The following is a 14,417-nucleotide window of genomic DNA, read 5'->3' on the forward strand; positions in this document are numbered from 1 at the left end:
TACAAAATCTTTGTCACCGATACAGTATTTGACTATAAGTTAGAAGTTTTTGCTTTTAAGTTTCCATTTTTGTTTTGGAAGGTTAAAAAATACAGTATGATGCAATATAATTTTTAACCATGTAAAACCCTCTGTAATACAATACCAATTTATTTTTTTTCTCTATTTTCTTTCAGTTTTAAAACCTACTTAAAAAATTGAATTCTAGAGAGATAATACAAAAACATCTTGATGCACGCAGAGAGGGGTTAAAAAATATGTATAAAACCTAATTCTACGCATTATTTCACACTTATTGGAATACATACCCACATCGCGTGTTACGTTGCGGCAAGTGAAATTTTATTTATTTCTATCTCACACAGTGTCTTGTCTTCTGCCAACACATCCCTATCGCTGTTATGTTAATCCATACGATTTAACATGAAAATGCTATAACAAAAAAAAAATCGAAAAAGAAATTAGAAGTGAAAACGTTTACCTAACAGCTGCATAATTGCTTGAATAGCGAACAGCAACGAATGGCAAATAAAATGAAAGAGACTATTTATGAGAGTGTACCAGCTGATGGATTTTACGTGGATATGTTGCAACATCAAAGAGATTCGAGGCAACCATATGCCTGCTGGTGTCACCCAAAACAAGCACAAATAGGATGCGTGAAGTGTCAAAGAGCTGCCGCTGTCGCCGCGACCGCTACGACAATGGCAACAACGACGACGATGACAACCAGAATTGCGGTAGGCGGCATCGAGGGTGATGATGATAATGAAAATGATTCTAATTCTGATTCTGATTGTGATTCGGACTCCGTTGCGTTAGATAATTGTACAGATAGTGATGGTGATGATGTCAGCTCTGGCATTAACAGTAAGGCAGTTACAGAAAATGTTTCTATCGATAATGAAGTGACAACGGTTTTGAATGGTGCTACTTTTAGTAAAATTATGAAAAATATTGCAAATAAAAATACGAAAAATAATAATGCTAGTGATTCTTCTAATAATTGCAAAGAAAAACTTGCAAACGCTTATAATGATCGCCTAAATCATAGTGCTGCTGTTAATAAAGATTATGCGAAAAATGTTAGTTATAATGAAAACTATAGTAGTAATAATAATAATAATAATAATAATGTAGTAATTAGTGACTGTTGTCCAAAAATCGCAACTATAAGTTTAAGCCAAAGTAGTAATATAACTGACCGTAGCGTAAAAACCAAAACTAAAGTAGAAGCAAACTCTTCAATTGCAACAAGCATACAAAATGCTGATGATGCATTAAAAAACAGTGAATCGCTAACAAGTGATGTACTTGCTTTCGCGCGTGCTCAACTCCTTAGCTTATGGCTAGCATTCGTTGCATTCTGTGATGCAGTTACTATTAAACATGACGATCCACGTTTCGTCGAGGCTCGTAGGCGACAGGAACAGGAAAACAAAAGAAAAGAACATGAAAAGAAAAGCGACATCGGATCGCATGCACCGCTAGACAATGAAAAAGATGCTTCCAAAACAAAACCGTCTCGGCATTTTAAGTTGCTGACAAATCGTAAATTAATATTTCTCTTCATCGTCTGTGTATTCTTCTCCTGTTTGCATCGCATTGAAGGCCGTCCGAATAGTTTGGTGCAAGAAAATTCGATTGCAGTTGAATTTAGCGCGACTATGCCGACACCAGCTGCAGTTATTGCGGCTACGACTGCAACAGACGCGTCACAGGGCGACAGTGGTGTGACGCCTGCGCGATTGACGGTGAGTACCTACAGATTGATATTTGCTTAATATTTTATCTTATTAATTTAAATGAGCTTGCGTAGGATTACCGAGTGACCGCGACATTGTTGAAAATTGTATGGCTCACCGAATTGGCTAGAAAAGGTACCATTGAAACGTCATAACAATCTCTTGGTTAAATGATAAAATTTGGCATAGGGATAGTTTGCATAGAGATAGATTGCCACCTAGTTAAAAATTAAATTTTTATTTCAAATTATTAGTTGAGCACAATAAGGATGCCAAACAAGCGATATTTAAAAAAGCTTCATTATGAAAACATTTTTAATAGGAAATCTTTTTGGTTCACGGGGCCAAAGCTCAGTTAGCCTAGACTGAACTTAACTTACCTTAGAAAATAGTGAACGATTACTCAACACGTCAAATTAGGCCAGAAGCGAACATATTTTTAACCAACTTCCAATATTTTTTTTTATGTATGTAAAATATTGAGTAAATTTAAGTTACGAAGATTAAGTCTAGACTAACTGAGCTTTTAATCGTTCTCAACTTAACTTAAATTTCCTAAAAGAAGCGGAAATGACAGGTATTCTGACACAACATCCCTATTCTCTGATTCTGACCTAAAATTTTTTCGGTGTATTTGAAATTCTGCTGGTACCAAAAATTGTTTTTTAGACCCGCGCTACCACCCTACTATATGACATAAATAGTACATGTAACCAGTTTTTTTTTTATAGCAACGTGTAATTCCCAATGATTTATTGATCCAAAGCCCAAATTTATTTATTTTTATTTTCTTGCCAAAGAATTCCATCTTCCATAGCTCTTTTTAACACTTCATTTTCAATATTAATTAGTGAGCTTATTGATTATTGAATTTATGATCGTGTTTGTATTTATAAATATGTACAAACAGACATAAATATGTATGCAAGTATGTGGGCGCAGCTGCCGCGAATTTAGTTAGGTTTCATAATGGCACCATATATCTTATAGTTATAATCACATTTAAATGGAATTTCCTTTCGATGTTGCTAAGTATGTATGTATATATGTATAGGCAACCTTGAACTTGAAAAGTGTATAAATATTACGAACTCAGCAGACTGACAGCTAACATAGATACCAGTTTTTGTATTCTATATCTAATATTTACCTACCGCCGGTCGTCTGCTATTCATATATGTACATACACTTGACTGACTTTATTACAAGCTATATTGTAAGCAAATAAGTATCTATTTAGATACATATAAGTACTATTTGTATATAGTATACATAGACGTATGTATCCAAAACTATAAAGCAAATGCAATGAAGCATCGAACGTGCAGATATGTACATATGTATTCGAACAAGTATGTATGCAATATCTCTATTTATTACCTCTTTTAGATTTTATTGCAATTTATAGTCATATCCGTACACCAGTTTATTTTTTTCCACTATGATTTAATCTCGATGCTACTCTGGTAGCTATGACTACTTATATGTATAAATATAAATTTTCTTCTATGTACGTATGTACATATGGTTGTAGTGTATCCAAATATGCTGCATATAAATGTCTACTTTATGACAAAGTGTTAGAGGCACTTGCCGCAATTTCGAACAACTACGACTATCTAAATGAGCGAAGCTATAAACTTTAGCGCATGGATGCAAGTAACATACTACGGCTTTCAAGATGTAGTTTATATGAAAATATGTAGGTATGTACATTAGTGGGGTAGAAAAAAAATGTAAAATGTTAAGCTCTCACCCGTAGGATTTTTCTCAATGGAAAAAAATAATATCCATACTTTTTTTAACTACCTCAAAACAAATTTTTTTTGTAGAAATGGTTTAGAATTCTTGCAAATCAATAGCTTTCGATCCGAAAACTCTGTTTCTCTTTCGGGGATTTCAAATATTATTCCCAATTGTTTATTTCAACATTTTTAAAACTAACGATTTTTTATGGGTCCCCGATTACATTCGATATATTCTCTTTTCTCCTTTAGAAAAATCCTAGGGCGCAGGAGCTTAACATTTTAAACCGCCCCCTCCACAAACTCCCCCCGTACGTATTTAAAAAAAAAAAAAAAATCTTGGGAAAATTACTTGATCAAGAAGAACGGTATACAGCTCCGTAATTTATGACTCAAAATTCAGTTTACGTGTCTCAGTGTTTTTTTTGTGATTTTAGCGTCCCTACAGTGTTATCGGTTTGATTGGTTTTTGATAAAAATCTAAAGATAAAGTTTTTTGTTTTTATCTGAGGAATCCGCTTTTACTGTACTTTTTTACATTTTTGGTCAATTAAAACTAGACATGTGTAAATTTCAAGTTATTTAAGAGATGGTCATACATTTTTTTTTGTAAGAAAAAAAAAACTGCACATACATTTTAGGTAATTTAAAAACTGGACATAAATTTTCTGTTAATTGAAATATGGACATACATATATTAGAGGTAATTTAAAAGTACATAATTTTTGGTTAGTTAAAAAACAGCACATACATTTGCAGTTATTTCAATAATGGACATAAAAACTGTGGATAAATGATTGGTCATTTTAAAACTGGCCGTTTATATACATATGTTAATTTATAAACTGGACATACATTTTCGGTTGGTTTGACACAAGACATACATTTTGCGTTATTTATGCACATAAATTTTTTGAAAGTAATAAACTGGACATACGTTTTTAGTAAGTGATAAACTGAACACAAATTTTCAGTTATGTTAAAGACGGATATACATTTTTCGATAGTTAAAAATAGAAAATAAACGGTAATTTATAAACTTGCCATAAATTTCCAGTCGTTTTAATGATGGACACAAAATTCGAGTAACAACTGGAAATATATACCTTTTATTTAAAAAACGGGAAATAAATTTTCAGCTATTTAAAATATGGACATACATTTTGAGTAAATTAAAACTATTTAGAGAGGCATTCGCCGCTCGGCTTCAACTGTCAACTGTGATTTCATCAAGTCGGGCTCACGTGTTTGCTCAGAGGGCGCCCTTCACAGGAACCACATAAACGAATATTTGCAGCGGTTGCAGGGGAAATATAATTTTGAGACCCTCCTGAAGTTAATACTTGCGCCGGGTATTTAATGTTCGGCTCCGAACTTAGACTTTCTTACTTGTTTGTTATTCCCTTTGTCCAGAACTTTCCATTTTTTAACTACCAAAAATATTACATAAGGCTAGATATATATGTATATGGTGAGGACTGTTTCGATTTAGCTATTTTTAAAACGTGCTTAAATCCACCAAAAAATTGTATTCCTTGATATTCTAATCTCAAATGTGCGAAACCCACTTGGAAACTTTGTATTTATATTTATTTTTTCATATATGTATCGTAAGGCACGATCTAATGTGCATACAATGAATAAGAATTCTTATTTGTATATGCCATAGGAACGTGTGCCTAGTTACATATGACATACATACTTCTTATTTATATATATATTGCTAATATTCATTTGTTTTTGTTTTTCTTTTCGTTCTTTTTATTGCATCCTTGCATTGACAATTACCGTCAAAGCTGCGTCATAACATATTTACGGGTCTGCCACAATAGTGTCTGTATATTTTTTTTTATTAGTACATACACCTCTCAAAGGGTTGAAACAACTTTTTCTTCTTGTTTATTGAGATCAGCATAACGTGGTGGAAGCTGCTACCTGCTCATGAAACCCAAAGTTCACACAAATTCTCACTACTAGTGGGCATGTATGCACAAAAGTAAAGCCGGAATTTTTTATATTTTTTTTTATTATCACCTCCTAGGATTGTTTCATGTCGAAAAAATATACCCCTATTTTACAACGCTTTTATCAACTTGCAATGTTGTGTTCCAGAAACTTTCAATGTTGTGTTCCAGAAACTTTCAATGTTGTGTGTCCGACACCATAAAGCAAAGCTTTGAAAAGCTCCTATAAAAAAGCATAGTGAATAGGGCGAGGTAGATGACATCTAGATGTCGCCCTATGTACTACGTTTGCTACACCGGAAATAGACGACACGCCATTTCTTTAAANTATTTTCTACTTTTTAGTCCATTTATAAAAGCGTTGTATATTAAAAAGTTTTTTTTATATTATTTATTTAATTTTAAATCAAAAAATATTTAGAGGTCGCTCAAAGTTTTCGATGTATTTTATATAGAAAAACAGACAACTTTTCGTAGAAATGGTACGGACCTATAAATTATAGTCTCTATGAAAAAATGGTTAAATAAAAATTGGGTATTGTTATAGGGAATCTCCTGCATTTTTATGAAAAGTTGTTTTTCCCCATATAAAATACATGAAAAACTTTGAGCGCTTTGAGCGACCTCTAAATATTTTTTGATTTCATAATAAAAAAATAGGGGTACATTTTTTCGGTATGAAACAATCCTAGGGGGTGGGAGCATAATAATTCCGAATTTACATTTTCTCATAAATTTTTGGACCACCCTAATTCATGTAATGTATGGTGAAATACCATATCTACTTTTTCATGACTCTGCCCGAAAGTGAGTTTCTTTGCTTGTTACGTTTTCACACTTTAACTACTCAACCGATCATAATGAAATTTTGCACACTAAGTGTTGTTAAACCCAACTTATTACCTTTAGACAAGGGAGCGTGGCACCTCCCATACAAACGGAATTTTTCATACTGCATATATCTAGAAGTATTTGTGGTGTAGCACTTGGTTTGGATATATTTAAAATCAATTCCATACTCATGGAAGCAAGAGGAAATAAGCTTAAAAAGACTGTGGTTGGAAAATATTTTGAATATGGTTGCCACCCGTTTCATAAGTCGAATTTGAATTAGAGGAACAGTTGAGTAGTTATTGTTGTTAAGAAACCTTTAGTTTGAGCATTAAGAAGGTTATTGAAGGGATTTACCAGGGGAAAGGCTTTATTTCAAACTATGTACATGTAAGAGAGCTGCCATCTATTTAAAACGTCTAATTCTACCCGAATAAGGAAATTGGATAAGTGGAACACGTATCACAATATGGATGCCAGGCGAAAGGTTTTAGTTTGAAAATATTTTAAGAGGGCTGCCTATATCGATTTTTTAAGGTGTCTGAAGAGGGTTGTCACCTGTTTAATTAATTAAATTCAATTAAAATTATTTAATAAGTATATGGCAATTTCCGACATATACTTTTCAGAGGCAGCAAAGTCCCAAAGTTTGCCGGTCAAAATTTCTGTTGGTTGCGTCTATATAGCCTTTTAAGTTTTCTAAATAATAATTATTTATAAGTGGAAAAATATAACTCAATAATAATTATTCAGAAAACTCAGATTATTCGGATGCAAATCGATTTTCGAGAGTCCAATCGTATCGGAAATTTAATGTCATTGCCTAAAATTTCGACTCGACTAGTGTATTAAAACAGATTACAAAGCACAATTATCCCTTGCTTCCTATATCAAAATATGAGTTTTTATAAAAAGTGGACTTATCAACGTTTCACTCTCAGCTAGCAATATGCATGTATAGTATAATATAATAAGCTGTAAATTAAATTCACTTAAATAGCGGTGCATTTCCAAGCTATTAAACATGTCGCAAAGTGTTAAGTGGGCGTATCGATTGTTGATGGCATCAACTTCTTGCCTCTAAATTATTTAAGTTTTTTTTATTATTTATACGTTTTGCTATGCCGTATACCGCAGCAAAAGTTTCTCTTCAAAATTTATAATTAACAACAATTTGATTGCATTTGAAATGCAATTTTCGTCATTTCCGCATGGAAAGGGAAAGCATTAAGGCAAAGTATGTGTATGAAATATGTATGTATGTACTGAAAATGCAATATTATTAAATACTTACAAAATGTACCCTGTAGTGAAATTTACTAGCGCTTACATAAAAATTGTACAAAGTTTAATGTATGTAAGCACCTCTTCTTGTCTTGTTAAACGTTTTTAAATGTTAGGGAAGGGAGGGTTTGCAATGTCGGCGTGATTGTGTTTTCAACAATGCAATTCTAGCAACTGTCATCTAACCGTAGTCTTTCGAAAGACAAAAGTTTTGCGTAAGACAATAGTCAATTCTCGCAATTACCCTGAGAGCCCTTTTCTGTATTTCGAAAGACTAATTGGAAGATCTGCTGATGAGGAGGTCTTAGCATTTATTGCTAAACAATTTTTTTCTAAAAATTAAATTGAATTAAAAAAAAGAAAATTAATTATATAAAAATAAATAATTTTTTCAAAATAAATAAAAAATATGTAATATAAACACGTCTATTAACTTCTTTTTAAAACAACAATATCTACAATGCAAAGAAAAATATTAATAAAAAAAACAATAACTTACAAAAAAAAATTAAATTACTTCATAAGAAGTAAAAGAAAAAATTGCCTTTTAAAACAATGAAATCTAAAAGTTAAAAGAGAAAAATAACTTGAACAAATTGAAAGTTCCTGAAAATTAAATGAAATTAAAAAGATATATATATTTCTTTTTAAAACAATAAAATCTCGAAATTGAAAGAAAATTAAATTAAAAAAGAAAAAATAAATAAAAGAAGAGCATTCGTCCTCGGATCTCTTGAATCGCGCGTCATTGCTTTGCTCCATCGGTCATTGCGGCTGTTGCAGCGCGAGCAATTCCATATAAAAGCGCTTTATGTCAAAAGAGCTTTTCACCATGAAAGCTTTTTTTGTAAGACATTCGTGCGAAAATAAACAAAATCTTGCCTACTGTCTTTCAATTGTCTTACAAAAGACTTTCAACTATTTTAGCCAGAATTGCGCTCCAAGCAGCAGCAACGAAAACAACAATTACTTTTTTTTCGATGTTATAAAAAACCTGGCAATATATTGTCAATGTTCCTTTGATCCTAGGACCTCCTGGACAAGAATTCTGGATTATTTTTATTTTTCGAACTTTTTGGGAAAAAGTCCAATAATAATTGAAAAATCCGGACTTTATTTATTTTTTTAATAACAAACAAACCGCTGATCCAAATTAAACAAATTTGGTATCAAATGAAAGAAATAGCTTTAAAACAGATATATTAAAATAAAGACAATCACTTACAAACAGCAATTTCAGACCTCTTTCATTTCATACCAAATTTGTTATGTGTTATGTGTTTATTGACTACCTCGGCTGTTCACTGCAGTCTGCAGCGTAAATATGTATGTATGTACTCGTACTGGTGTGACTGCAATAATTCAATCGATTACAATTGAACTTGAAGAAAAAAAAAAAAAAAACATCGCTTGTGTTGGGGCCTTTGCCAATGCCATTGTTGTTGCGGATTACTAACAGCTTTGTAAATGAAAATGTTAAATAGATGCATATAAACACATACATACATATGTATGTATGTATGTATTTAAAGGTATAAATACTCATGCACGTTCCAGTAATTTACCCAGCAGTTAGCCTCTGAGTTTTGTAACGCAGTTGATTATGCAATTTCGCAGACAATTGCCAGAAATTAGGAAAATTGCTTTTGATATTTACATAAAAATATAAATTTATAATAAGCATACATATAAATGCAATTACGTTGCTAAACTATTTATTGTAAATGTATTATTCAATTTTAGAAAACTATTTGAAGTGCATACATATGTACATATATCGAATCTGTATAACTTCTGGCATGCTTTTATGGCACTGACGCATCAACAATAGAACTACACTTGAGCGTAATAATGGCAAATAAGCGCGAATATTTTGTAATGGAATTTTGTTTTAGTTTTCATGCTAAGTAAATTCCGTGGAAATTTGAAAAAACAACTTAAGTCTGTCTTTTACGGACATACAAAATAGCATATGTCGACAAAACATATTTTACCGTCAAAGAGAAAAATATTGCAATTAGAAAGAAATGTTAAATTATTTTGTCGGTATGCTCAACCTTCAAAAAGGTTTCTGTTTACAACAACTGCATGTTTTTTATTTTAAATGAAATTGATTGCACTGACGGTAAAAATAGCTTTGCCGACATATGCCATTTTCTTTGTACGTGAAAGATATGCTTAAGTCGTTTTGTCAAATGTCCACAGAATTATAAATGCGCATATAGTAAATGTTTTGCAACTCATATTGTTATAATCAATATTTTTTTTTCGAATTTCTTCGATACATTAATGTTTGTTTGTAGATATGTATGCATCCGCAAACGGCATGCTGGGGTAATCCCAATTCTGTAACCATGTGATGCCGCGGGCCTGTCTGTGCACTTGGAGGAATTTCCTGGAGTTATGTGTTTCGATTTCGAGAAACGAGAAATATTATAGGTGACATCGTACACAGGGTTGCCGTTTTGGGCTTTTCCCTACCAAAATTGGTAGGTTTTTTCTCGTTGATAGGATGGTAGGTAGGATGCTAAAAAATTTGGTAGGTTTCTTTGCTCATAAAACAGCAAACATTTCTGTTTTGCTATAGTGTGTCACTTTGTCGGCACTGTGAGAAGGCTTGCCAACATCAGTTTTACCCTCATTTGTTTCTTGGTTGGGTCCAATTGTGTGCCATTATTTCAAATGCCTTAAAAAAACGCATTTGCCATTGCATATCCAAAGGAATATCAAGTGATTGAATTGGTGGATGTCAAGGCAGGTTTATAAATCAGATATTTTTTCTTTGAGATGCTCCTAGACCCGGACATTTGGCAAGCCTAAAGTTTACAATATTCTTATTTCTCGCCTAAAAATGATTGTAAATATCAATTTTGGCATTTGTGGTCGGATCTTTAAATATGGTATATCAATGTTTTTGTCTCATGGAGACAACTTTTTTGTTCGAAAGTTTATCGGCCTAAAGTACTCGCTCCTCTAGTACTTGCCCACCAGATCTCAAATCTTATTGCCCTCAAGTACCATCAACATCAATAAACTTTAGCTAAGTTACTTAAAATGTAAAAAGCGACTTCTCGGTTCGACCAAAAAATGTCTTTCCCAAATTGCCTTGAAGAATTACTTTAGATTTAGGGGAGTACGGTCAACTTTGTTTTTGTTTGCTTGTAAGGTGGTGCGGTCTAATGTGCATTAGGATGGTGCGAAAAAATATACCCCTTTATTATTTTGAAATCAAAAAATATTTAGATCCGTTCAGAGTTTTCCATGTATTTATATGGGCAAAAAATTTCGTGAAAATGGTATAGAATTCATGAAAATCAATATTTTCCTATCGAAAAGCCCTGTATCTCTTCAAGTGACTTCCAGTTATAATACCCAATTGCTTGTTTTACAATTTTTCAATGCTAATAAGTTTTTATTGGTCCCCCATTGCATATTTTGGATTTTTTTTTAAAGGGAACTATAAAAAAGTTACTACTAAAAAATGGTTGAATAAACAATTAGTATTATTATTGGAAGCTTCTGAAGGGAAACATAGTTTTCCGCTCGAAAGAATGTTGATTATCTAGCATTCTAAACCATTTCTACGAAAAATGCACATACACATAAATTTATAAAAAGAATCAAGATGCATATTAAATCTGAAAATAAAGCCCAGCTAACTTTGTCTAGGTCATTTACACAGTTGAAATGCGTTACTGCTCAAATTACACAGTGCAACAGCATTTTTGGGGGCGGAATGATTCCAACTCAGACTCAATACGCGTGTAGTAAAACCTCCAAATCTTTTTGCATTCCCAGGTTAATTTTTCTATAGTAATATTAAGGTTGCAATTTTTTGTCTGAGTGTTTTTAGAATAAATGAAAAGAAGGTTAGAATTCATATCGGAATGAAATGCGTAGTTTATGTATGTACAAATATTAAAATTTCACGAGGAATAATTTTGCAGAAAATTTTAACCCATTAGGTTTCTCCTGAAAGGTCTTTTGGAAAGTCTGAATAAACTGCATATGAGAGATCGCAAGAGGACTAAATTGTTCAAGAAAATTATTCGCCCAAAAAAATTCACTAGGGGTATTCCCAAACAAAATCTTTATACATGTAACGTAGAAGTCCACAGAAAATAAAAATGTGATATTTAACCCTTTTCCACTTATTCTAAAAACACTAAAAAACAATTCATACTTAAAATGGACATAAAAAACTTTACCTGATAATGCAAAAGATTTAGCGGTTTTACTATATGGGTCTAGAATAGAGATGGGCGCCGGATATTCGGAACCCGCGTAACCAACGGTGCTGATTTCAAAATGGGCCGAGATGGGTGGTATCGGGAAGGTCCATAAAATTTTGCGGGCGGAATGGGACCAAAATTCTTTCCCGTCACACGCGATAAAATCGTAACCTCCGCAAATTCAGACAAACAACTTTAAAAATGTTGTATGAAATATGCGCTTTTTTATGTTTTATTGAGACAAAAACTAACAGCAAAATAAAATAAAATTATTGGAAAATTTTTTCCTTAAAAAATTTGTTTGAACTATGCACTTTTTTACGTTTTATTGAGACGAACAGCAAAGCAAAACAAAATAATCGGAAAATGCTAGATTTAAAATTCTTTTCTTCATTACTTAAAATTATTTTGAAAGACATGTGAATTTTTTTCATGAAAACGATTCCGAAAAACGTCGGGATGAGCGGGTTGGGAACTTAATTAATCCCGTACCCCCATCGCCAGTCTAGAAGTCTTTCATCCTGAGTTGGAATCATACCGCCCCCAGACACTGAGCCTGAAAATGTTGCACAGTGTTATTTATTATCTATGTATCTCTATGGATTCCATTGCATTGAATGCATTTTGATTAAATTTTCAGCTACTATAATTATGCTAGAACTAATAATAACATGTGACTGTGCACGAACATGAGTGACGTTTTGTTTTGTGATACTATGTTTGTTATTTTTTTTTTGTTTTTTGTTTTTTTTTTTTTTGGTTCGATATGGACAGCACTAACTTTTCAATGCAATATGTACACGCAATTACAGCAACAATTATTGTTTGCACCTATCAACATTTCATATTTAGCATTTATTTAAAAAAAAAAAATAATGTCAAATCATTATTTAGAATATATGTAGATATTTTTTTTTTGTTTTGAGGAGTTGTTTAAATCGGTTTGAGTTGGTTATGCTCAGTTTGGCAGTTAACTTCCAGTGTTAACCAGATTTTAGCGCAAATGAGGCCAATCGCTTGGAGTAAAAATAAACTTGGCCGATTGATATGCTGAACATGCATATTTATGTACACATACATACATATTTATGTGTATTTGTTTGTATGTAGACAAGTGTAGTTTACATAAAAAAAAAATAAAGTTGTTCTTCCTAAATTTTATTTTGTATTCAACTTAAATCTTAACATTCGACCGCTGCACAACTTGATTTTATAATCGTTTAAGCGTAGAAGTGGTCTAGCAATCTTGCAAAGCGGCAACAACATTTTTATACGCGCACGAGATATACAGATTGTTTAGCGTTTTCGGTAATTAATAAAAATTAGCTATTACTGTGAGTGTTTTCTAAGTACAGAAATGTTTCAAATACTTTTGATTAACATTGTGGTTGATGTGAAATGATGTCGTTGATAAGTAAAAACTGTTCTAACGGGTAGGAACCTCTTGTATAAGACTATGGGGAGTGTGTGTAACTTGTGTGGCTTTTAGCTTAGAATAAGGGATAGGACTGCTTTTGAGATATTTCACTACCCGTTTACAATTAGATATGATGTACTAAAAATATAATCGTGTGACAAAGCATCCTGAACGATAAGATTTAGTGTATGAGCGTAAAAGCTTAAACAGACGGCAGCTTTGATCCGGATTAATTCGGACTTAATCCGGATCAAGTGCAGTTAATTCCCGAGTTGAACTGGATCAACGCTGCTGTCTATTTATGCTTTAACACGACAAATGCCTTTTTTTGAGCAATGCACATGCCTTTATCATCAACAATGCGTTGTCTGTGACGACTGCTGAAATTTTCTCAAAAAATTTCAAATCGTTTAAAACAGTTCACAAGGAATCAGCAATATTCTCGCTTGTATGATCAATTTCTCTGAGCGTTTTATTTGTGGATAACACAGTTGTTCTTCACTTAAAATCTTCCGTAATAAAGTGACAAGTTACTGTCATGTAAAATAGGTTGATTCGAGAGGTCCAACCATCTCTAGTTATAGAACAAAACTTGGCGGTGTTGAGAATCGTTACCAGTTTTTTTTTGCATTTCTGTGTACATGTTTTTAAGTTGGACATTACGCAGTGTCGTCGTTCCGCTGGCCAAGTTATAACTTTTGGGTCTAAGCATTGCACAAATATCGAAAGCCGGCGTCCTCAGCTAACTGAATTTACATTTATAAATTTTAAATTTATAAACATGTGGCAATCTTAGTCAGAAAGCCAAAAAAAATATTCCAAATGTTTCATCTAAATCTGTCCAGCCCTTTCTGAGTGAAGGGAGCTGCCGCATGTTGTCAGTAGTTCATTTAATCGAACTTCAAAATCACCCTACAATTCTAAAAAATACTAGCTTCAAAAAATATATTATATACATCAATGTGCCCAGCGGTTTAATTTGACATCTCATTTTTGAAACTCGAAGTAACTATGCAGATCTGATGGTTAAAAAATGCTGTTGATAGATATAACTTTTCGAATAGATGGCAGCCCTAATCGAAATTATATTCAAACTAAAATTTTCTTAAAACTTCTACGTTTGGCCCCCATACTTTAACATTTAATTTAACTTGTGTAACTATAAGTAAAATAAATTAGACTTTTCATACAGGTGGCAA

At 32.6% G+C, this 14,417-nt stretch overlaps 1 protein-coding gene across 4 annotated transcripts in view; it reads left to right on the forward strand.

Annotated features, from left to right (window-relative positions):
- Positions 1-252: 252 nt before the first annotated feature.
- Positions 253-14,417, forward strand: part of Nhe2 (Na[+]/H[+] hydrogen exchanger 2) — a 70,566-nt gene continuing 56,401 nt past the window's right edge. For all 4 annotated transcript variants that reach the window (XM_017608701.1, XM_017608705.1, XM_017608711.1 and 1 more), the window contains exon 1: positions 253-1,754. In XM_017608701.1, coding sequence (XP_017464190.1) covers positions 522-1,754 — 1,233 coding nt within the window. In that variant the 5' untranslated portion in view covers positions 253-521. The remainder of the gene's footprint in view (positions 1,755-14,417) is intronic.

This window comes from Rhagoletis zephyria, unplaced genomic scaffold, assembly GCF_001687245.7.
Source record: "Rhagoletis zephyria isolate East Lansing unplaced genomic scaffold, Rhagoletis_zephyria_1.1 Rzeph_scaffold_00178, whole genome shotgun sequence".
In the NCBI taxonomy this organism is placed as follows: Eukaryota; Metazoa; Arthropoda; class Insecta; order Diptera; family Tephritidae; genus Rhagoletis; species Rhagoletis zephyria.